We start from the raw sequence: 23,589 nt of genomic DNA, 5'->3' as shown, positions 1-23,589 counted from the left end.
AAGCTATCTAAGCTATGAGCTGTGTGCCTGTGTACTTCACCTCACTAGGCCTTAGTTTCCTCACCTATGAAATGAAGCTCATTAGATCATGCGCTTCTAGGGTTGTGTGAATGAATGAGACAATGCCTGCAAGGCACAGCGCACAGCACACAGTAGGCAGTCAATCGTGATGATTATTAACCCCAGAGCTGATCGTGCCTGGAAATACAAACTGGGAAATGTGAATGGGAGGTGAGAACAGAAATGAGTTGGAGAGGGAGGGCTGTAGCAATGGATAACAGTAGAGTTCAACATTCAAGAATGATGATGATAACGATATTAATAATAGCATTTAATAAATGTTGAAACTATGTGCCAGGCCCTGCTCTAAGCACTTTGCACACATTAACTCGTCCAATTAACAGGGATCGAGGGTGGAGAAAATGGTATCGGAGCTGGGTCTTGGTCTCCTGGAGATGGTATCTCGGCTGGGTTGATGAATTTACCAGGCTTGTTAAGGAAGAAAGGACGTTCGGAGGAGGAGGAACCGTAGTGCAAAGGCCCAAAGGCTTGAAGGTGCACCTCATTGTGCACAGCAGGAATGTTAAATGGCCCAGTTTGGTTGGAGCCCGCGAGGGGAGGGGCGACTGTGAGAATTGAGAAAGGGAGGGGAAGGAATTTGGATTTGATTCTAGAAGCAATGAGGAGCCTTGAAAGATTTATACAGGGGAATGGTCAGGTCAGATTTCATTTTAGCTAGACCATACTGATGGCCTTCTGTTGAACTCTTCGTATGGGGCCGAAAGAAGGGAGACCAGGCGTAGGCAGGCATCCAGGGTGGAAATGATGAGGTCAGAACCTTCCTGGCGGGGTGCCTCGACCTTGCCCTGCCACCGCCAGTACGGAGCACCTAAAAGCGCTCTGAAGAACAGAGGAAGTGGAAAAGGTCAAGCGGGAATAATGTTGCTTGGGATAGATGGACACCCATTCTCCCATCGCCGGCCCGGTGGCGTGCGCCCGAGACCCAAAGGCTCCAGAAAGGAGGGTCAGTGGGGAAAGAAAGCCTTAACCCCGGTCTGACCCGGGGTCCAGCCTGCTGCCGCGCCTTCCCTCTACCCGCCGTCCCTGGCGCCCTCTGCGGGCCGCCGGCTCTCCCACCAGATCGAAACCCTTGCAGCCAGGAGGCTCTGGGCGTGAGCAGCTCGGCGCCGCAGCCAGTCCGCCGAGCTGCTCACGCCCAGAGCCGGCTGCTGGTAACCGGCCGCGAACCTGCCGAGCCCGTCGAGCGACGCCCTGCACCCTGGCGGCCGCCGCCCCGGGCTCCTGCCACCCGGCGCCCTTCCACATCCCGCTGCTGAAGTCGCCTCTCCTAGGAGCCGGAGGGCGCTCGGGTGGCGCCAACTGAGGTGGCGCCCTACACCGCGGCCCAGCCGGGCGGCCACTGATACCCGCTCCTCGGTCCTCCCCTTACTCAGCCACGCGCTTTGCAACATTTGCTTTTATTCCTTCTAGAAGGGGATCCCCAAAGGGGCCGCGCCTCCCTCCCGGGCGGGGAATGACACGGGGCGGGGCGGAGCCCCCATGCCCGAGGATCGCGCGGTCTCGGTGGAGGCGAGGGCCCACTTCTTACTGCACGCCCTCCATCATCTTCAGGAACTCTGCGGGAAGGAGAACAGGCGGTCAGGGGGGCCCCTCAAGACGCGGAAGCCCTGCGCCAGGTGCGCAGTGTCAGGGGGCGAGTGAGGCCCGGCCAGGGCTCGGGCCACGCGGAGGAGGTGCCTTGGCGTTCAGTGATAAATTGCACAAAACCAGGGGGAGGTCCCTACCCGCCACCGCAGGAACTTGGTCAGGCTACGCCCAGCCCCGCCCACAAGGCTATCCTGTGTAGGTGCCGGCTGCAAGGGTGCCCCGCCCCCGACGCTCCCCGCGGGCTCCAATCGCGGCTCCCCACTCTCTCGGCTCCCCACTCTCTCGCCTCCCTCACCGTCGAAGTCAATGCGGCCATCGTTGTTCTTGTCCCCGTCTTTCATCAGGGATTCAATCTCCTCGTCCGTCACGTGCTCCCCAGAGGCCCTGAAGATCTCAGCCAGCTCCTCTGCATCAATGTAGCCATCTGCGTTCCTTTGGGGCGGAGGGACAGGGAGGGACTCAGGGACAGTAGGGGCTCACTGTCCCGGCCACACTCCGCGCCCCCTCCCGCACCCTCTCCCTGAGAACCTTCGCGACCTATGGGCCAGATTCAGCCTGCTTCGGCTCCCAGGCCCTCAATGCACCTGTCGAAGATGCGGAAACACTCAGCCAGCTCCTCCTCACTCTTCCCCTTCGCATCCTCTTTCATCTGGCGCACCATCATGACCAAGAACTCCTCGAAGTCGATGGTGCCGCTGCCTGAGCGGAGCAGGTGGAAGAGTAAGCCTGCGTCCCCAATGCCTGGATGCCCGCCTCTCCCCACCACCCTCGAACCCAGCCTGAGAGGGCCACCTGCTCACCGTCTTCATCAACCTCCTCGATGATGGCGTCCAACTCCTCTTTGGTAGGTGTCTGGCCCAGCATCCTCATCACCGTGCCCAACTCCTTGACGCTGATGTCCCCACCACCATCAGCATCAAACATGTCAAAGGCGGCCTTGAACTCTGCGAGGGGAAGGAAGGCAGAGGGCTGAGATAAACCTACTGAACTGTCAGCCTCACATGCACCCTCCTACCCTGCCCAGACACCAAACATCTCCCAGCATACATCATCCCAACACCGAGCCGGCCTACCCCTACTCACCAGCGATCATCTCCTCGCTGAGGTAGGACCGGGCCTCAGCCTGCTGGTCCGTCTGCAGAAGACAGAGTCAGATGGCAGAAGGGGCAGCCCTGGGGTGATTCCTGCCCTAACCCCTGTCTCCTTAAAACCTCCCCCCCCAAGTGCTCCCATTGGTCATCAGAAAGAACAACTCCAAACTAGCCACCCCTTCTGCCTCCTACAGTTCCTTGACTCCAGCTTTAGAGAACAAGGGAGGAAACAGCTTAAACCCAAGTCCTTCTCACTTGTTAAACAGAGGTCAAGTCAGGAACCTCGGGCAAGTCACTTAATGTCCCCTCATCCCACACCTCTTCTCAGCAGCTTTTCAGGGACAAAATGAAATCGGAGCTGCGAAAGGACTACATAAGTGCCAGCACCATTTCAGCACGCTTTCCCATTTTCTCTAGTTCTTAACAGTGCCTAGTACTTTAATAGGTGCGCAGTAAATGTTTGTTCTCAAATATATAATGCGACACCAAGTTATTGAGCATTACTAAGTGTCAGGCTATAGACCAGGCACTGGGACCACCGAGAAGAGTCAGACACATCCTCATCCTCCTTTCTGGAAACTTTCAGAGATGGAGATCTTAAGTTTCCTTCTTATGATTCAGTCATTGGAGTAAATGCCATTCATGCCAGGCAGAATGTGATGGGGGCCTTGTGGGGTGAAAATAAGATTTTTGTGGGAGTTTCCGGTCACATCCAAGCCATCTGGGTAGGGGGCTTTGGACCGTGGCTGGTGGTGAGGAAGGGCTGAGGTGTCCCAGGAGTTCTTCAGCTGGCCCTCCTTCTTGCCCCGCATCCTCCTCTCCTCCTCCTTGCCCATGCCAGGAGGCCAGGCTAATTTTAGTCTGCTGAGGGCAACAGCAGCTGGCCTCCAGGGTCTAGTTACTCCTTGAAGTGTAGTGGGGAGGGGGATCTCAGAGGAAGATAGCTCCAAATCAAAACTCCTCTCTGGGAGGCTGGGGTCTCTCTAAGTCTTGCCTGTCATCTTCTGCCCCATCTCATCATCCTTGGAGCTGGAGCTGGAGCTGGAGCTCCTGAGCTGGCTCAAGGCCCTTAAAGTCCACTTATCTTCCAAAAGAGTCTTTCTTCTCTCACTGGCCATAGGAGGTTTGGCCAGGCTTCCATTCCTGCCACTGGTTTCATGGGGTGACTCACTCTGACCCTCAGGGTCCGCATCTTTACCAAGCTAAGATAGATGCAAGCTAAGCACCCCCCTCCCTTACAGTTCTGTGACTAGCATTGCTGGAAGTCTCAGAAAGTCTGCAGGGAATTGGCACACCTTGAGGATCAATACCTGGAACAGCCCAGCCCTTCCCTTCTAACAGAAGTTCAAGGCTTTCTTCACAGAGTTCCTCCTAGACTCCTGGATTTCAGGAACCTTCATGTTTCATCTTCAAGCATCCAAGTTACTGCCCCACATAGCACCCAGATCTGGCCTGAAAAAGTCCCCAAAGTACCCCAGCAAGCAAAGGGATAAAGTCCCTTCTTGTCCTTACCATGGTTGCTAGTGACAGGAACTTCTCTGCTGTGGGTCACCTCCTCCACACTCACCATCCAAAGATGCCCTGGCCTGTTTCAGCTCCTGAGATTTGTAGGGGCACCCTCTTCTCCCACCTCCTTGCTCCCCAGGACTAGATGCCCTGTCCAATCAGATCCTGGGGGCAGTGAGCCCCCCTCCTCTCAGAGTCCTAGCCTGTTACCTAATTTAGCCAAGGGCCCTTGCAGAGAAATTGAAACCTTGGAGCAGGTGGCAGGTCTTGACGTCCTAGATTCTTGTGAGGAGAACACACCCTGCTCCACTGCCTTAGCAAGCCCTCTCCAAGAAGCACACTTGCTCTAAGATGGGTAAGGACAATCAGAATAGAGAAAAGTGAGCCTACCTGGTGGAGTGGGGTGAGCACAGGCCTTGAAGTTCAAAACCCAAGATCCAAGACCTGCCTATGCAAGCTGTGTAACCTTGGATGGGTTGCAGTGCTGTTCTGAGCTTCGGTTTCTTTATCTGTGAATTGGGGATACTCATAACCTCCCTCACAGAGAGATTGTCATATACAGGAGCCCAGGTATAAGTCACCCAGCTTGTGTCGGCCACATAGTATTAGTGCTTGGCAAGCGGAATGTCCTGTCTCTGAACCATGGTAAGGGTCGGGGGACCAGAGAAGGGGAAAGTGACAGCCATGGAACCTCTACAACACGCACACACTGTACTGAGCATTTTAACTACATGATCTCATCTAGCACTCACCCTATGAGGTGACGACTATTATTATTCCCCTGTTATTGGGAAGCTTTGTAAATCGTAAAGGTTTACAGTCATGTTGGGGATTCATATCAATCCTGACTGAGAAGAAGCTGGGACACACACCCCTTGGGGGACCCTTCCAGGAGAAATGTATGCAGGAGTCCGGGAAACAGGGTGTGCATTTGGAGGAGAAATCAATATTGAAAGCAGATTCTTTTGTTAAGTTTACCTTCTCCAGGGAAAGAGTTTTGGGGATTCACCTTTTGGGAGAGGAGGGAGAGCAGGGGAGGTTTCTTTAAGTAGGTGAAGGGGCAGCAGGCCCTTGCTAGAACTTGGTGAAGCCTGAAGATGCTCAGCTGGCCCTCTGGAGAGTGAAGGGGTGGGCAGATCATGTCAAGTCTGAAGGGAGCACAGCCTGAAAATGCACAGGGTCCAGGCTGGGTGTTGGGAAGTGGGCAACGTTCACGGACAATGTCTAAGGCAACAGAAAGAGCACTGGGACCACTGAGCACAGAGTCTGGGGACAGCGAAAGGGGGCTGGACACCAAGGAAGGCAGATGGACAGTGGCAACTGGGCCGCCCTCGTCCCCTATATATAGACATTCCCAAGTAAAGCTCGGTTGAGTCAGGCCAGGCTAAATAAGGTCTCCCCGAGCCAGGCAGAGGGCCAGGGGGCGATGACACCCAGGGGATTCCAATTCGGACGCAAACATTGGAAGCACTTGATCCCTTTGGAACAGAGAGTGTGGGACTCTCGGCAACCATTTGTTCATTAATTTGTTCTTTAATTTATTCAGAGAAATATATAAGGTGCAAACTCAATATGGCCACACAAAATCCCACTGACCCATCTAATCTCACTCCTCTTTCCTCCCTACCTTGCATGTTGCTCTGCATGCAAGATGAAAATACAACTGCTAATACCACCTTTTATAGCTTCTAGGTCTTTGCATATGCTGTTTTTTTTCTTGCTAGGAACCCCCATCTTCCCACTCTTCATTTGCCTACTTCCCTATTTTCTTTCTCAGCTTTAACGTCACTTCCTCCAGGATCCCTCCTCCCCTACACTCAGGCCAATAGAGTCCAAGGTGGTCTCCAGCAGTTTCCTCAATCATCGCACTGAGCATGCCAAATGATCACGACCTGTTCTGAGTTCCAAAGACCAGATATGGTTTCCTGTTCTCCGGTGCATTCCCCAGCACCCAACACTTGGCGCTGAGCAAGTGTTCAATAAATATTGTATTCTCTATAAGAATAACTGAATTGAATGGCATTTGGTTCACTATAAGAAAGAAGTTCCTAAGAGTCATGGTTGAACAACAATGGAAAAGGGCAGCATCAGGAGGTAATGAGTTTCCTGCTACGCAATGTATGCAAGCAGGAATTTGAGGACCATCTCTCAGGGAGGTGGTAGGAAGATATCCATGCAGAGTCTAAGAGTAGTGGGGAATATGAGACATCAGGAGATCTTGTTCTGGCCCTGTTTGCATGACCCAGGGTACAACCCTTCCCCTCACTGAGCCTCAGGCCACCCATCTGGAAAACGGAGTGCCAGACCAGATTTCTGAGCGACCCTCCTGCTTTGACAATCCATCGTTTTATGAACACCTGCTTTGTACTCAGACCTGTGAGGCATATGCCAAGGCATCAGTCTGGTGAATAAGTGAGTGTTGAGTGAGTGAATGAATGATGTGTCTCTTTTCCCCCAACACCCTGCTGGTAAGTTGGATGAAGAGTAGTTAGAGCTTTGAAATGACACAGACTTGGACTTAAATCCTAGTTTCCCTATTTCCTAGCTGTGGATTTTGGGAAAGCCAATTTACCTCAGTTTCTTTATCTTGAAAATGACCGTTATTGTCCAGTAACGCCCTCCTCCCAGGATGTCGTAGGGGTGAGATGTGACCCCATGCAAAGTGCCTAGAATAGGTTGTAGGACACGGTGGAACCTCAAGATATGCGAGCCCCACACGGGAGGGGAGAGAGTGGGTTTTCCATTCAAAGCTCTTTCTCCCATCCCCCTCTCCTATGCCGTTCTAAATGGGTAGAAGATATTGTCAGAAAGATTTTATTTGTTCATTGTATAACTAGTAAAATCTGCCCTGTTAGGGACTGATAGCTGGGTCTTCTTGACCTGTTGCTGCCGCCCTCCAAGTAAAAGATAAAACACAGCCTCTTCGAGGCCTTACTGAGATCACCAGGCCTGATTTGTGGGAAAAGAACAGGATGCAGAACTCACGAGACCTGAGCTGCCAGGCTCCACACCCAGAAACCTCTTGGCAAGCTGTGTAACTTTGTGCAAGTAACTCAGCGTCTCTGGGTCTCAGCTGACCCGTTTGCCTGCTTGCTGTGTGTGAGGCTCAAATGAGGTTGTAAAAGCTTGTGAACACTGTAGAAACGATAATCATGTAAGTAGCTGATCATTTCATCAGTCACTGCTCTGTGCCAAGCACTGGACTAGGGTCCTTCCAAGAGCCGTAAAGTTAGTACTATTTTTAATGGTTCCTCTTTTATATATGAGAAAACCTAGGTTCGGCGAGGTCAGATTCCAAGCCGGATCAAGGGTTTTCTTCTCTTGGCCTCAGTTTTCTCACTGGAGAGAAAGGGCTTCCCACTGTTGTATGACTTTGGAAAGTTAAAGAGTGCTGGGTGCAAACTGGGAGCTAAACTGGGGCCCAGCCTGGGTCTCCGGGAGGGGTGGGAGGATTCACGGACGGGGTAAGCCCCTCGCGATCGGGATCCGGGACGGTCCCGCAGGAAGCCTGGGGCCCAGGCCTACCCAGGATTCCCAAGTCTCTCGTGGATCCAAGGACCCGGGAATCACGGGCGGCTCCGGGGAGCGGGCGGGGCTGGGGGCGGGGCGGCGGCAGGAAGCGGCCGGAGCGGCGCTCGGAGCAGCTGGGCCCGGCGGAGCCCAGTCGGCTTTAGTAAACCGCCGGAGGCTGCACCGGGACCCCTGGGGAGAGGCGCGCCCCTGAGTGCACCGCAGGATGTAGGAGGTAGAGACGCGATACCGTGTGAAGACACGCGGGGGGAGTCCCGGGCCCCTCTCCGGGAATGCGCGGCCCCAAGCTGCGGCGGCGAGGGAACAGCGACCAGAGCTGAGCCCCGGGGCTCGCGGTACCCCATCGGGCAGGGGCGGGGCGTCCGTGGCGCCCCTCCCTCCCCCGGCCTGGGCCCCGCCCCTCCTCCTCCCGGCGTGGGGACCGGGTCTGCCTCCCGTCCCCGCCCAGGACCCATCGTAGCGCGCTCCCCCCAGGGTGCCATGGCTTCGCGGCTCCTGCACAGGCTGCGGCACGCCCTGGCCGGCGACGGCCCCGGGGAGGTGGCGGCCGGCGCGGAGGCCGAGCAGTTCCCGGAGAGCTCGGAGCTGGAGGACGACGACGCCGAGGGCCTGTCCTCCCGCCTCAGCGGCACCCTTAGCTTCACCAGCGCCGAGGACGAGGACGAGGAGGACGAAGAGGACGAGGAGGAGGCAGCTGACCCGCTGCCCGCAGGGGACGGGGCGTCGGGAGAAGACGCAGGCAAGTGCGGAGGGCGGAGGTGGGTGAGGACCCTGGGGTTCGGCTTCATTAGGCCGCCACCTCAGCCGCGTTCCCGGGATTGTCCCGGGCTCTGAGTTGATCCCGCCAAAACTCTAAAACTCTGAAACTCTTGAAGTGTCCCAGCCACCCCTCGGCTGTGTGACCTTGAGAGAGTAGCAACACCTCTCTGAGCTAAGTTTTCCCTAGTGTCATACGGAGGAAATCACTCCCATCTCAGAGCTGTTGCGGGCATTACATGTGCAGTCTGGGGTACAAATGGTAATGTGCGAAGGATGTTTTGGGGGTAGAGATATTTATTTATTGCCGACTGTATGCCAGGCACGGTGTTTGGCATCCGGCTCCTCTCTGGCCCTCAGTTTCCATTTATGACAAATGGGGATAAAGCTATGTCACCTGTTGGACAGGTGAATGAGGTCATGGAACGTGGCTTATGTGACCCTGGCCCTAGGCTCACTGATGTGACTAGTCGTGTACTCATGCAGAACAGAGCTCCCCACCTGATGGGCAGCGGAGCAGTCAGCTCCTGCCACGGCAATTGCAGGATTTCTGGAAGAAGTCACGAAACACGCTCGTACCCCAGCGGCTCCTCTTTGAGGTGACCAGCGCCAACGTGGTCAAGGACCCCCCCTCCAAGTACGTGGTGAGTGAGGGTCCAGGAGCCCCTGGGCTGTGAGTCTACAAGTCTAGCTAAGAGAAAACAAGGGAGACTCAAACTTCCTTGAAGGTATCTGGCTTTGTCGTCATAAATGGCTGCCCATATTTAAAGATGGGAAACAGGCCAGAAAGGGGATGTAACTTGAGCAAGTCCTTTGGCAATGACAGCTTTTCCGAGATTGGGTAAAGAATTATGGACCTGCCTTCTACCCTAGTTTTGAGAATAAAAACTGGTATGTATGTCCCCACTCACCTCGCCCCTCCCCGCCAGGGGTTTGTAAATTGTAGCAAGATGCGGGACACACAGGAAGGAATATTATCGGGATCAGACTTGAGACTCAGGTTGCACTGGTTAGTGGTTTAAAAAACGGGCTTCGGAGGCAGGACTTGATTCAAATCGCACTTATTACCAGTCGTTTGACCTTGGGTGAGTTGTATAACCTTGATGACCCCATTTCCTCATCTGAGCAATGGGAATAATGCAAAAGATTGTCACAGGAATTAAATGAGACAGTGCACAGAAAGGCCCTTAGCGCTGTGCCTGGCATTGTGAAGTGCTCAAGAAAATGCGTAAAATAAAACGTAGCTCTATTATTATTACTTAGCTTTGGAGTAAAAATGCGTGGCATCTAGGGTCTGTCGTGGCCACCTTACAGCTCAGGTGAATCAATCCTGCAGCACTCACTGGGTACAGATAATCTTGTCCTAAGGGCTCCATTAGGGGGTTGGTGGGGTATGGGTGAAGAGCAATGTGGGGGAGGGGTCTGGGAGGCCCTGTTTCCATAGATGTGGAAAGGAGTAAATGACATAGAAAATGAGGTCTGCCGGGTCCTGCTCCCAGCCAGGCCTGAAACCCAGCCTGACCTGACTATGTCCTGACAGCGGCAGCTCCCCGCCTCTCACTTCCCTCCTCTTCACTACCATCCTCCATTACTGACTCAGCAGGAAGGGGGCCTGGAGCCCCTATCCCACATCTGGGCCTCTCCACCCCTCTCTGCTGCTATTAGTAAACAAGAACCACACCCATGGGGTGACTGCTTCAATTTGAGCAGGGATTGTCCAATAATCTAATCTTAAGTGGTGAAAGTCCTGGCCAGGCCTTGTGCACAGGAAAAGGGCCTGAGGAACAGCTGGGAAACAAGGAGGTATGGGGGGTGGGGAGGTGGACTCGGGAAGAGAATGACAAGATAGAGCAGGATGGCCAAGTATGCCCTGGGGAAGAGAATAACAAGATAGAGCAGGAGGGCCAAATATGCCCTGGTCAGTGACAGGGAAACAAATCACCTCCTTTGTCCAATGGGAACCCTAAATCCCAACTGAACTTTCCCTGGGGGCTAAGAGCACAGGCTTAGGAATGAGATTGGCCTGGGTTTGAATCCGGGCTGGGCCATTTCCCAGCTGTGTGACTTAGGAGAAGTCTTCGAAACCTTCGTCCCCTCCTTGAGCCTGCTTCCTCAGCTGTCACAGTAAGGACACCTTCCATGCAGTGCTGTTGTGATGATCAAGTGAAATTAGATGTGAAGTGCCCGGCACAATGCATGGCACAGGACAGGTGCTCGGTTAATGGAGCTACTGTCATTAGCTATCATGGCAGGACAATACAGGATCGGATTAGATAATGGATACCAAATGGTGTTTGTCCATAAAAATGAAAAATAAAAATTAAAGCCAGATGAACGTAAGGGGTCATTATAGACTGTTTCTTCCCGAAGTGGTTCTACAGAAAACTGTTTTCCTAAAATGTTAATAAACTGCTCCTTGAAAAAAAAAAAAAAAACATTTTGCAGTTAGTATGTTTTAGGAATGCAGAGTTAAATGAGAGTAAAGTAAGTTTCTTCACAGTTTTACTTTTTAATCCTTAATGTTAATGTACACTGAATCGTCAAGAGAAGAATAGAGAAGGAAAACCTGATCGACCAGGGGTGGTTATAATACTGGCAGTTTCATAGAACAAATTTGAGAGAAAAATCTGGCTTTGGTGCTGGTATGCCTTTAACATCCAACACTTGCTAATCTCCCCTTTTAAACCTGCTGGCTCAACATTCTTATAGATTAATCCACATTCGGGTTCTCAGACCTGGGAGAAGCTTCATGGTCATCTTATTCGGTGTTTCCAAACATCAGTCATTCCAGTCCCACTTTCACAATTTTTGTCCCATCTAAATGCTACTTGTACTTTCTTTGCTTAACATTTTCCTTTAAATAAATTTGTTTTGGGGTGGTTGTTTTTTTTTTTTTTATTGCTTAAGTTTAAAAGAACTTTATAGCTCTACTGTACGTGGAAAGCCTCACTTGCCATAGAGAAGATAACCATAAAAATAAAAGGAGTGAAAATGAAACAGTGTCGTTAAACTCTGCCTGGATGATGTTGCCCAAAGGCTCTGACCCAAGATTCATTTTCTGGCTCTTTTCTAAAAATGGAGCTGAGAAGTGTTAGTGAAGTGCTTTTTAAAACCAAGCTGAGAGCTTCTCAGTTTGCAGTAAGATTCGAAGAAAATCAGGGGGGAATCACCTCCTGCTTCTGATTCAGTGTTATTTACTCTAACACATACCACCTAGAAATCTCAGGACTAACATTTATGCAGGTTCCACACATGAGTAAACACTAACCTGGGGCAATGCTTTATTCACTAGAGAAGGAAGCAGATGCCAAGGGGGGACTGCCTTGCCTAATGTCACACAGTGAGGGAGTAGCTGACCTGGGGTTAGAACTCGAGTCCAAGTCCCATGTACTTTTCACAGTGATGGCTTCCAGGGTGTCTGAAGACCTGTCTTCCAGGTCTGGGTTGGAATAACCTGACTAGAGATGTGGGGCTCTGTATCCCGAGTAGAACGAAGTTTCTAAAGGTTGGCTCAGAGGCTCAAGAGATCGACCTGGGTTTCAGCTCACCCTCATTTTCCAGAGGGGCTGTCAGAAGAGCTAGTTGCCCTGTGGGAAGGGAGTACTTTCTGGAAGGGGCAAAGGGCAGCAACTCCAGGCACTGAAGCTCATCTCTGTCTTTCTCTCCCTGTGCTGCCTTGGGCCTGAGTCATTTCAGACGAGCCTCAGGTAAGATGGGACTTGACTCCCTAGCTGCTCCAGCAGCTCCCACCCTCCTGGGCCCAATCTCAGGGGTGAAGGGAAGAGGTGGGGGAACAGAACTGGAAGTGTGGGTGTGGGGATGGTAGGGGCTCATGGACAACTTGCACCTGCCCTGACCGCCACTCTCCCTGCAGCTCTACACCATCGCCGTGATGGGTCCAGAACCACCAGATCGCCAGCCGGCCCAGATCTCTCGCCGCTACTCAGACTTTGAGCGGTTGCACCGAAACCTGCAGCGGCAGTTCCGAGGCCCCATGGCTGCCATCTCCTTCCCCCGTAAGCGCCTGCGCCGGAATTTCACTGCAGAGACCATTGCCCGCCGCAGCCGGGCCTTCGAGCAGTTTTTGAGCCATTTGCAGGCAGTCCCCAAGCTGCGTCATGCCCCAGACCTGCAGGATTTCTTTGTGCTGCCTGAGCTGCGACGGGCACAGAGCCTCACCTGTACTGGCCTCTATCGTGAGGCTCTAGCACTCTGGGCCAATGCCTGGCAGCTGCAGGCCCAGCTGGGCACCCCCTCAGGCCCAGACCGCCCTCTGCTGACCCTGGCTGGGCTGGCTGTGTGCCACCAGGAGCTGGAGGACCCTGGGGAGGCCCGGGCATGCTGTGAGAGGGCCCTACAGCTGCTGGGGGACAAGAGCCCCCACCCTTTGTTGGCACCCTTTCTGGAGGCCCACGTCCGGCTCTCCTGGCGCCTGGGCCTGGACAAACGCCAATCAGAGGCCCAGCTCCAGGCCCTGCAGGAGGCAGGCCTGACCCCCACGCCACCCCCTAGTCTCAAAGAATTGCTCATCAAGGAGGTACTAGAATAACCTTGCCTACACTTCAGACCACTGTGGGGAGAAGCAGTGCACCAGGATGGCTAGGAGGTTGCGTAGGAGGCCTATGAGGACCTGGACAACAGTTGGGAGGCTGAAGGGGGTACTGGGAACCCCTAGAAGTTCCACAAAGAATTTGTAGCAGACTGAGGAAACATGGTTCTTCTGCTGAGCTGGGCTCAGGACAAGCTTTGGCTGGGAATGCCCGGGATGGTGCACGGAGGACTTCTGATGCAGCCTCTCTGGCTTATGAACAGCTGGGGGCTGTGTCCTAGGTCAGGGTCAGTGTTCTCCTTCCCTTGGGCCTCTAAGCCAGCAGGGCACCCTGGCCAAAGGGCTGGGGACTCTGTCTCTGGAGTCCTGGAGTTGATGGCTGGAGGGAGGGCTGCAGTTCTGGCCCAGGAGAATTAAAGGCCAGCAGCTCCAGTGGTATCAGTCTCTTTATTGAATACGAGGGACAGACGGCCCAGCCCTCGACTGTAACTCCTGCCACAGGTGTGGGGAAAGAAGGAAAAGCCTTGAAGTTCCAGGCCAAGCTGGTACCTCTGGCTACAGCTTGCTCTGTGAGACCTGGGGCTTCAATCGGATCACGGCCTCCTGTGCACCAGTTACAGCCAGAACGCCATCCCAACGCCACAGATGCCCAAGGACCAGCCCCCGGGAGCCACCGGCAGGCAAAAAGAAGGCTATGAATGGCCTTCTGTCCTTAAGCACAGCCAAATATGCTTCTTGAAAAGGGTGTGATCCAGGCTGGACACACTAAGTGCCGTGGATACCTCCGATCTCCAAGCGCCCCTTTGTGAGACGAGTACGGTCGGCCGCTGGGGTATAACTCCTCCACAGGCACCTCACTGAATGTATAAAAGCACTTTCACATATCTTCTGGCTTCCTCAAAAATATCACAGAGGAGGGAGTTCTGAGAGCAGTCTCTGTCCGTAGCCTGGCTCAGCAGATCTGCCCCACCTCTGGCCACCTGTGTTAGGAAACTCATCAGTTCCCTTTATAATAAACCAAACCAGTCCCTCCAGGCTGGCATGCCATGAGAAACACCTCCACCCCAAGGGAACAAAGGGGCTCAGGGCAGAGGACCTGAGGCCATGAGGTTTGGCCACCCCTCCCTCCCCGCCACTTGCAAATGTTCTCTCCCTTCTAGCCTTGGGCCTGAGTTTATTGTTTATAAAGGGACCTATTAGTTTGTCTTAAGTGTAGCAGAGCTCACTTAGTCCTCACAGTAGCCAGGGAGGGCTTATCCCCTTTCCAGATGATGACCGTGAAGTTCAGGGAGACTCAGGAACTTGGCCTTAAGAATCAGGCTAAACGAAAGTGTCCTAACTTCAAGGTTGTTAATCCTGTACTATGATGCTATTGGTACTTGAGAGTCCCCTTTCCCTATATAAAGAGTCCTTTAAGTTAGGTCCCTGTTTCAGCAAACAAGCAAGCAAGGGTTTTCTTCATTTGAAATGTACTTCCTTGGAAAGAAACCCAGTGCTCTGAGACTAGATGCTAATGAATAAGTTTTGGTTTCTATATGTCTCTGATGAGGAGTGTCCAAGTAGTGGGGCCCTTAGAAACTATTGAATGCACTGAGCCCCAACCAAGTTAATTAGCAAAATTGCTTAGGGAGTTTCTTAAAAATACGGTTTCCTGGATCTCTTCCAAGACCTGCTAAGTCAGAATCTTGGAATATGAGAGTCTGTTTTGAAAAAGCTCTCCCAAGTGGTGGTCTGATGAGCCACCAGATTTGGATACTACTGCTCTAATGCAACTCTATTTAGATGGGGAAACTGAGGCTCAGAAAGGATATGGGACTTGCCCACGGTCATCCCGAAAATCTGAAGTGGTTCTGGGACTAGAATTGGGTCTCTGAAACAAAGTTCATCATATTTACAATATGTTACAGAAATTAAGAGCCAAGCAGATGTTCTGCCCTCCAACCTAACCCGATCATTTTGAAGACAAGGATGTCAAACCCTAGGAGGGCATGAGAGGAGGTGACCCATGCAGTGCCCCAATGGATGTGGGTGGGGGGCAGCATCACCCAAGAAAGCAGGCTCCCTGCTAGCCCAAGGTCCGTGCCCTTGTCCCACGTGGCCCTACACTCACCAGCCTAGGGGCTCTTGCACTCATAGAGCATCCAGTGGTCAGCTCGGAACGGGGCGTGGAACCACATGGAGTGGTCCAAGGAGGCCTTGAAGTGCTGCTTATGCTGGTGGGGCAGCGGTATTGTGTCAAGGAAGCCAAAGTCCGAGATATAGGCAGCCACACGGCAGTGCATCTTGATGTTGCCTTCCCCTGCAACAGGTCCCAGCCCTATCAGCCCTGGGTTCCTGGGCTTTACAGCTCAGGATCTGCAGGGAGATGGGGAGAAAGGGACTGCCATGCACAGACATACAGACTGTTCACTGCACAAGGTGTATGTGTGATGGGGGACAGGGAGGTGAGGATGGAAGGCAGGCAGGGGTGAGTGAGGACCGAGATGCAGTCTCCACTCACCAAGTCTCCCACATAGGTACCTTATGGTTAGCAGTGGACCTGGAGAAGAATCTCAGCAAGGTGCCTCACCTGCCCCAGAAAGGGCCTATGTTATGGCTATCGTCACCTCCCTATTCACTTCATGAAAAGGTCTGACAGGGCCCTGGTGAGAAGCGGAGCCAACTTCCCCATCACACAGATGAGGAAACAGGCCCAGAGAGGGGAAGTAACGTGCCCAAGGCCACACAGGGCAAATAAGGTACAGGCCTAGACCCCTGGAGAGTGTTCTCTTCCAGTCCAGGGGGTCGTCTTACCAATAAAGCCCCGGGTTCGCACCCAGAACATCTGTTTGGGCTCCATGTTCTGCAGCTGGCTCAGCGTGGATAGGTTTACCAGCTTGATCTCAAGGGGCATGCCATCTGCATCACTTTGGTTCACCGTCATTTGGTACTTATCTTGGAAGTTAAGGTCCCTGAAAGTAAAGGGAAGAGGGACTGGGGGAGACCCAGAGAGAGGAGGAGTCTCTCTTCTGAGCTGCCTCTTCTGACCACCCCCATTCCTCCAAAGGGTCTTCTGACTTAGCCCCAAAGCACCCCTCTCCTATGGCAGGCGGGAGAGTCTAGTTTTTGAATTCCTTCTTTGCCTCACATGAGCCATGTGGCCTTGTGCAAGTGAGTAATCTCCTTGAGCCTAATTCCCTCACAGCAACCGTATGAGTAAACACTATGGAGAAGAGAAGATAAAGCATATAAAGCCAACACATCCCAGTCACGAGACGTACCTCCACTAGGCACCATTCTAAGTATTCCACCGCATTAACTCATTCCTCACAACAACCCTGTGAGATGGATGCAGTTCTCAGCCCCGGTGATGCATGAAATACGCACAGAGTCCAAGCAGCTTGCTCAGGAAGTGGAGAAGGCAGAGTTTGGACTCAGGCAATGTGGCCCCATGGTTTACACTCCTAACCACTTCACTATTCCAAACCTCAGGAAACAAGCTGCCCAACTTGGACTGAGTTACCTCACCCTGAGCAGTTGGGAACACTGTGTCCCTGGAGGGGAGAAGCCTGTTTCCAGGGAAGCCTCTCCACCACCCCTAGTGCTCTGCACTGGCATTTCCATCTTCATCCCTCTCCTCCTGCCATAGAATCTTCTGCGATGATGGAATGTTCTGTATCTGCACTGTCCACCACAGTGGCCACTAGCCACATGTGGCTACTGAGTGTTTGAAATAAGACTAGTGTAACTGAGGAACAGAACTCTTAATTCTACCTAATGTTAATTAATATAATCATACGTGGCTAGTGGCTTCCTTACTGCATAGCACAGCTCTACATTTAGGGACCTTTAAGAACGATGCCCTCCTTTGATTTCAGCAAACACTTCTGAACTCCAACCGCGTACCAGCCTCTGGGCTTATTCTTCTCTGTCAACAGCGGTATAAGTACAATTTACTGAGCACTCACTAAGTGCCTTCTTATCTCTTATCTCATTTAATCCTCACAGTAGCCTTATGAGATAGGAATTATGATTAGCCCTATTTTAAAACTGAGGGCACAGGTTCAGAGTGGGAAAGCAACTTGCCCTAACTCACACAGCTAGCAGAGACAGACAGAGTCAAGATCTGAACCCAACCCTTGCCCAGATTCAAACCCACGTGTCCCATCACACCCTGCTACTTCTCCAGCATGCAGCACAAGACAGATGCGCTCTCTATGCTACAGCTGTGAAGTAGGCCGGGCAGAAATGACCATTCCCAGTTTGTAGATGATGGAGCAGGGCTCTGAGAGGCCGGGGAGCTGAGCAAAGTCACGCAGCAGATGGGCACTGATAGGGCACAGCCCTGGCCAGAATCCATGTGTCTGTTCTGTGTTGGGACCCAGAGCTCTCTCCTTGCCCCAGCATTTTTCCAACTTTAACAACTGCGATCCATGTAAGAAATATGTTTTACCAGGTGATATTTAAAGTATTTTAACACAGTAAGGCAAAAGCAGAAGGGCTGTAAGTCTCTGCAGCAGGAACCCTTACCCCACCAGGCATTAACCCCAGGCTGCTGGATCACGTAACCTGGAAGGAGAAGGGGCTCACATGGTAACTAGGGAGGTGAGTACTTACCAAGTAATTATAGAAATATTTCAATATTTCAACTACTGTACCTGAACTGGCTAAATCATAAGCCCTGCATTTTACATCGTGACACAATATACTTGCACATGCACACAACCCCATACACATAACTGAAACTAAACTTTCAAGAAAGAATTCTTACCGTTACTACATACAACACACTCCAGTATCTTCTTTTCTAGTCTATAATTTAAAATGCCGGTCAAGAAACACTAAAGGATCCCATGACCCACTAACAGGTGTCTGGACTCTTGGGTAGTGCTGGAGCCTCCAGCTCTCTCACTTTAAATACTGGTTAATGAGGGTATAATACTTAAGCAGCTCCTCCGGTGGGGGCACAGTGGGCATGGACAACTGGTACTGTATAGGGCTGGGCTGGACCTTCTGGAAGGAGGCGTGGCAGATGAAGATGGGCTTGTCATGTTGCACGGCCTTCACAGAGCATAATGAGAAGCTCGTCCCTGTCCGTATCTGCTTCACCTGGTACAAAACTGGTATCTCTAGTTTTCCTGCAGGGGTCACAAGGGACACAGTGGGCCTGAGTGAGCCCCATAGGCCCTGTCATCATCCTAATGGCTGAACAGGCACCTCTGCTACTCATTCTCTATTTCTTTTCTGCTTGGTAGCTACTGACTAAGGCCTGCTAAGGACCAGGTACTGAGAATACAAAGAACACCAGTCCCTGTCATGGGAATGCTCCCAGTACAGGTGGAACTCGTCTCTGTCAGCAGCGCATAATGAAAGGGTCATTGCCGATTCCCTGCATGCAAATCCCAGCTCTGCCGCTCACCAGCTGTGGAACCTTGGGAAAGTCACTTAACCTCTCTGAGCAGTTTACCCATCTATAAAATGGGGATCAGAGTAATCGTACCTCAGGATTTTAATGAGAACTAGTTCATAGTTGTAAAGTGGTTAGCACAATATCTGGTACACAGAAAGTGCTCTAGAAGTGTTTGTTAAAAATAGACACTTCCAATTTATCTTGTTCCATCTGTAACTGGGTTCTTGTCATGAGTGCGGTACCATTTTTCAGATCAGGTCAGCAAATCTGACCTGCTACCTGATTTTTTCTGTTGTTTCTTTTCTTCCTCTTTGTAGAGAACAAGCAAAGGCTATTTATTCAGAGCGTAGTCTAGCAAGGGAGTCAGCCACCATCACTTATGTTTGGCAGAAACTCAAAGGCAGGCAGAGGAGTGAGAAAGCTTTATCACGAAAAAAGAGGTTTTAGGTGTCCCCTGATTGGAGGCTATTGGCATGGGGAAGCTGTAGGTAGGCTAACTAGAAGCAATGCATCCTGTGTAATTGGTTAGGGGTACATGTATGTCTTTCCATAATTGGTCCTATGTTGGAAGAATGGGCAAAAATTAGGGGAGCTGTTAGTTGTTAATCAACTCTTGGCTGTGTGGGGCTGATTGTTAGAGGGGCTGTGGGTTGGCTTCCTGGATGGGTTACTGGAGATGGCGGTCTGACTTTCTACAAGCCGAAATGTAGACAGTAGGTTGGATTCCTGTGCTAGATTGGAGTTCTGTTTTTATAGACAGTCTGGCCGTTGTCTGAATGTTCATTCTCTGAGGAAAAGCCTGCTGTCAGTCACTCTAACCTGATGGAAATGGCAGTCATTTGGCCCTTCTCCAGGTGTCTGTACTCCCAATGCAAGATGGAAGGCATTGGCGCCAACTAGAGGACAGTCGGCCCTCAACCAGCAGGTCAGGGAGGCTTTTTAGGGGGAGAGAGTCTCCCTGGTGTCCTTGAAATCCTTCCCTGTCTCTCCAGAGTCAGGCCGACCTTGGAGAACCCTGGCACCTAGGTGATGAGTCATCTGAGGATGACTTTCAACTTTCAGATGAAAGAAGCCAGTCTAGAGCAGTGTTGCTTCTTCCTCTGCCTCAAGCCAAATGTGGAGTCAGCAAGGCACCAGCAGCTTAGGCAACAGCAATAAAGGTCACCGTGATTTGAAGCCCTGAGGCCAGCTGGTCTGCCAGTGGTCTGATATCCGGTGGCGTTGCCAGAGGGGCACTTTTATCAGAACAGGGACTCCTCAAGTTCAAAGGCCTTTGAAAAAGGCCTCCCAAGAATCCAGACACTAGAGATAGCTACAGATACAGTCTGACTGCAGGGGCTGGTAAGGAAGCCTCCCTTCTCTACCAATAAACTTAGAAAAAGAAGTTAGTTTTCATCTAACTCTTGGGCTGAAGCTCAAATATAGTACTTCTGTTACTAGTGATTTAACTCTGCATGTGAATGAGTTCCAGACCTATTCTTGGAAATTTTTACTGAAACAGAGCAGATAGGTTCTTGTGTTGTTTATCGAAGGAAGGGAGCTCACAGCTATGGAGTGCTGGGTGCCAGGCAGTGTTAGTTACTAAGGTATCTTTTCTCATGTTGGTCTCACAATGAATATGCAGAGTGGGTCTTATTCCCATTGTATGGATAAAGAAACTGACCTCATAAATAACATTTTCTGGAATACAGCCAAGCCCATTTGTTTACATGTCTATTGTTGCTTTGCCAATAAAACCTAAAATATTTACTACCTTGCTCTTTACAGAATAATGTTTGCTGACTCCTGCTCTTGATTCTCCAAGCTCTAAACCTAAACCAAGTCAAATGACTCCCGTACTATATCCTTATACTTCTCTAGAGAAATACGTAAGAAACAAACAACCACCACAAACCCTGACTAACATTCTAATCTGGGCTTTAAAAAAAAAAAATAATTGATATGTTAAATGGTCAAGGACCAAAACCCCCCCTCCCCAGCATCTTTTAATTAACTAAATCATTGAGAACATCATTAGTTGTTATAACATTTGATGCAGAGGGTCACATTACAAACTGGTATCAAAAAACAAACAAACAAATAAATGAAAAAACTAAAATGGAGCCAGAGCTGCCGTACCAGAGGAACTGCCTTGCACTTCTTATGCCTCAAATCTCTGGAATGTTAAAACAGGACAAAATAACCTTTGGGCTGGGCCTAAAGCAACACTGTACCACTGTTTGCAAGGATAACAAGAAAGCGGTTATGACTACTGGATTGAAAATTTTAAACATTGTTTAGAATTAACATCAATATGTTATCAGCACCAATAGAAATGCTTTCCTTCTATTGATGTAATTACTCTCCTTCCCTTTCTTATAGTAACTAGTGCCTTTGTCTTCTAAATGGAACACTGTTTGGGCTTCTGCCTGAATCCTGGATCCCGAATAGCTTTTCTTTTGATCTCAAATAAATGCTCATTGCCTCTCACTTTGAAAGGCCTTTTTATTTTTAAGTCTGGTAAGAGAGCTTCCCTGTTTGCCTTGCTGCCAGGAAGCTCGGAACTAACTTATACATAAAACTGCAACAATACACCTTAACCTAGTTTTTTGAAACAATCATAGTTCTGCAATAGCTTCCAATTACTTTAAGCTGTGTTGAAACCTTTCAAGAAGCAGGTAGGGACATAACTAGTGGATGATTATTTTGAAACAGTAGCATGGGCATAGTTAATTTCATGCTGCCTCTGGATGGATAACTTCCAAGGAAGAAGATCCTTTCCCCAGAACCTGGGACGGGCACCCTGGAGGCTCTCCCATGGTTCAGATTATCTTCCAAGAGCTAAAGAGAAAAGCAAAGGAGGGAAGAGTGTGGAGCTTGGAGTCACACAAACTCAGGTTCAAATCCTGGCTCTGCCTCCTTAAATTAAGCACTGTGAGAGCTGGTTACATCATCTTTCTGGGTCTCAGTTTCCTGATATGTAAAATTGTAGCAAGAATGGCCACCCCTCACATTTACTTAGGAGGATTAAACAAGATGGTGTACATGGCTGTGTTCTGTGCCGTGCAAATTTTAATTTTTCCCATAAGTTCATTATCAAAAAAAAAAAATAATGAGAGTTATCATTTATGGAAAACCAGCAAGATACAAGGTCCTGCACTAGATACTTTACCTACAAAGACTCACAGAATTCTTTCAGAATCAAGATAAAGACACCAATTTAGAGGAATCAGGTAACGCTCCCACTCCCTCTAAACAAAACTGTCTCACAATCTGACCCCCAAACAGCCGCTGGGTTCTTGGTAAATAGTAATTCTTTCCTCTGTGGGGAGAAGCAGAAAGTGGGAGAGACTTGGGGGCTGGGCCAAATCCTAAAATCATCAGTGAGTTTCTAGTGCAGGCTCTCTTAGCGTAACCTTATGGGGGTTTGGGATCCTTTTGAGACTCTGGTGGAAGCCCTGGACCCTTTCCCCAGACAAATATCCTTATATAACTCTGTATACAGCATACATCTTCAAGGCCTTTAGGAATGCCCAACCAACCTTTCTGTGGACTTTGGTTCAGAATAATGAACCAATCTTTGCACTAAGAAAACAAGGATCAGAGAGGGAAAGTGACTTGAGCAAGGTTACAGATTGCCAATTCTGAGTACTATCTGGGTCTTTTGACTTCCAGTCCAGTGTTTCTTCCACTGTCCATACCAGAGTAAGGCAGAAGGTTCTCAAGGTCTTGAGTAGACCAAGATGAACCCCAAGGGCTGGGGTGGACTGCATTAAAACCAGGCACTTACATTCCTAAACTTTGACAGCTCCATTCTCCCAAGAACTACATTTAGAGCTCCTTCAAGACTTCAAGTCTAACCCTTCGGTGTACAGATGAGAAAACTGAGTGCCCAGAGGTGAAAAGCACTTGCCCAGTGCTTGAACCAGGTGGAAGCTAAAGTATTTAGGTCTTCAGTCTCCCAAGGCCCATCCCAACCCAAATTTGCATCTTTATATAATGCATTGCAAAACTCTCCGGGAAGTTAACGCAAAGAGAAGTTAACACCCAAAGTTAATTCCCAATAAGCTAGTAGGAGCGTTGGAAGCCTAAACTGTTAAACCCTCACCTGCAGTCAAGAATTTAAGTGGTATGGGGAAGGAAAATAGCTCAGGCCTCAGAATGAGTCAAGAACTACCAGATCCCACCAAGTAGTGGTGGGAATAAGGTAAGAGGAAAAGGATAGTGAATATGCAAGGAGCTAAGAATAAGTTTTAAACCTGATCAGCTGTGTGCTCTTGGACAAGTCGCCGCCCATTTTAGGCTGGTTCCCAGGGACAGGACTCCTCAAGGGAGGCTGCTGAGAATGATGTCTCAGATCATCACTTTATTTGCCTAGGCAGCCAGGACCTCCTAGGGATGGGGCTGCGCAGATCCGGCGTGGAAGAGGGAGAAAGCCGGGACAGCGAGGCCAGCTGTCAGGGACAAGCTCTCTCCCAATTGCGGCAGAGCCCGCATCCTGCGTAGAGCCCATCCTCATCCAGAGGGCTGTGAGCAGGAAACTACGGGGTGGCGGCTGTCGAAATCGAGCTTCTGTCCCCAATGCGGCCGGCTACCTGAAGAGATCCTCGCCCAGCGGCTCGAGGTTGAGCACGCTGGTGACCAGGACACTCCGGAGGTCCCTTGAAGGATTGCTGTCACCCTGTGAATCCTCCGGGGCCTCTGGGGACGACATCTCGATACCTTGCTGCCTGCCGGCGACACTGAACTGGGCGGGACACTCGGAAACCCATACAGACCTCGCAGCTGCCTATAGACTGCGCTAGTAACCGGAACTCCCTCTGCGGACCCTGAGACTAAGAGGTCCAGGTTATGATTGGCTGGCGCTCCTGTCAGTCTTCAGGGTGTGGTCATATTTCTCTAGCGATTGGAGAAAATGAGTACCAGTCTGGAAATCCCGTATGTGATTGGACATGAACGCGAGGGGGGCGGAGTCCCGAGACTGGATAATGAGGGCTGAATCATTTCCCCTCTGTCAAATAGCGAAGACTTCCCCAGCTGGTGTAATCCACTTAAACCTAGGGCTCCCCCTGAGCTCCATTGCCAGCCACCTAGCTAGGGCCGACCCTGAAAGCATCTTG

The 23,589-nt window shown here is 50.8% G+C and overlaps 3 protein-coding genes across 4 annotated transcripts; 1 reads left to right on the top strand and 2 right to left on the bottom strand.

The window, feature by feature from the left end:
* Positions 1-1,467: 1,467 nt before the first annotated feature.
* Positions 1,468-4,357, bottom strand: TNNC2 (troponin C2, fast skeletal type). Its single transcript, XM_016152374.1, has 6 exons — positions 4,272-4,357; positions 2,752-2,803; positions 2,469-2,612; positions 2,253-2,367; positions 1,964-2,100; positions 1,468-1,637 (listed from the first exon to the last, which is right to left on the bottom strand). Exons 1-6 carry the CDS (start codon positions 4,272-4,274, stop codon positions 1,606-1,608), a joined length of 483 nt encoding a protein of 160 aa, XP_016007860.1. The 5' UTR covers positions 4,275-4,357; the 3' UTR covers positions 1,468-1,605.
* A 3,514-nt stretch (positions 4,358-7,871) lies between these two features.
* On the top strand, positions 7,872-13,533 carry SNX21 (sorting nexin family member 21). 2 transcript variants are annotated; one of them, XM_016152370.2, is made up of 4 exons: positions 7,872-8,010; positions 8,271-8,535; positions 9,039-9,196; positions 12,427-13,533. In XM_016152370.2, exons 2-4 carry the CDS (start codon positions 8,277-8,279, stop codon positions 13,099-13,101), a joined length of 1,092 nt encoding a protein of 363 aa, XP_016007856.1. In that variant the 5' UTR covers positions 7,872-8,010; positions 8,271-8,276; the 3' UTR covers positions 13,102-13,533. The 2 variants fall into 2 exon arrangements, with proteins under 2 accessions (XP_016007856.1, XP_036085243.1); XM_036229350.1 differs by having other exon boundaries at positions 7,887-8,535.
* A 99-nt stretch (positions 13,534-13,632) lies between these two features.
* On the bottom strand, positions 13,633-23,491 carry ACOT8 (acyl-CoA thioesterase 8). The gene is made up of 6 exons (XM_036229758.1): positions 23,062-23,491; positions 19,656-19,725; positions 17,993-18,267; positions 15,895-16,052; positions 15,217-15,400; positions 13,633-13,780 (listed from the first exon to the last, which is right to left on the bottom strand). Exons 1-6 carry the CDS (start codon positions 23,181-23,183, stop codon positions 13,657-13,659), a joined length of 933 nt encoding a protein of 310 aa, XP_036085651.1. The 5' UTR covers positions 23,184-23,491; the 3' UTR covers positions 13,633-13,656.
* Between the last annotated feature and the right edge of the window lie 98 nt (positions 23,492-23,589).

Source organism: Rousettus aegyptiacus, unplaced genomic scaffold, assembly GCF_014176215.1.
Source record: "Rousettus aegyptiacus isolate mRouAeg1 unplaced genomic scaffold, mRouAeg1.p scaffold_m13_p_12, whole genome shotgun sequence".
Lineage (NCBI taxonomy): Eukaryota > Metazoa > Chordata > Mammalia > Chiroptera > Pteropodidae > Rousettus > Rousettus aegyptiacus.
Note: the sequence above shows the minus strand (reverse complement) of the source record. Positions and strands in the feature narration are given on the sequence as shown.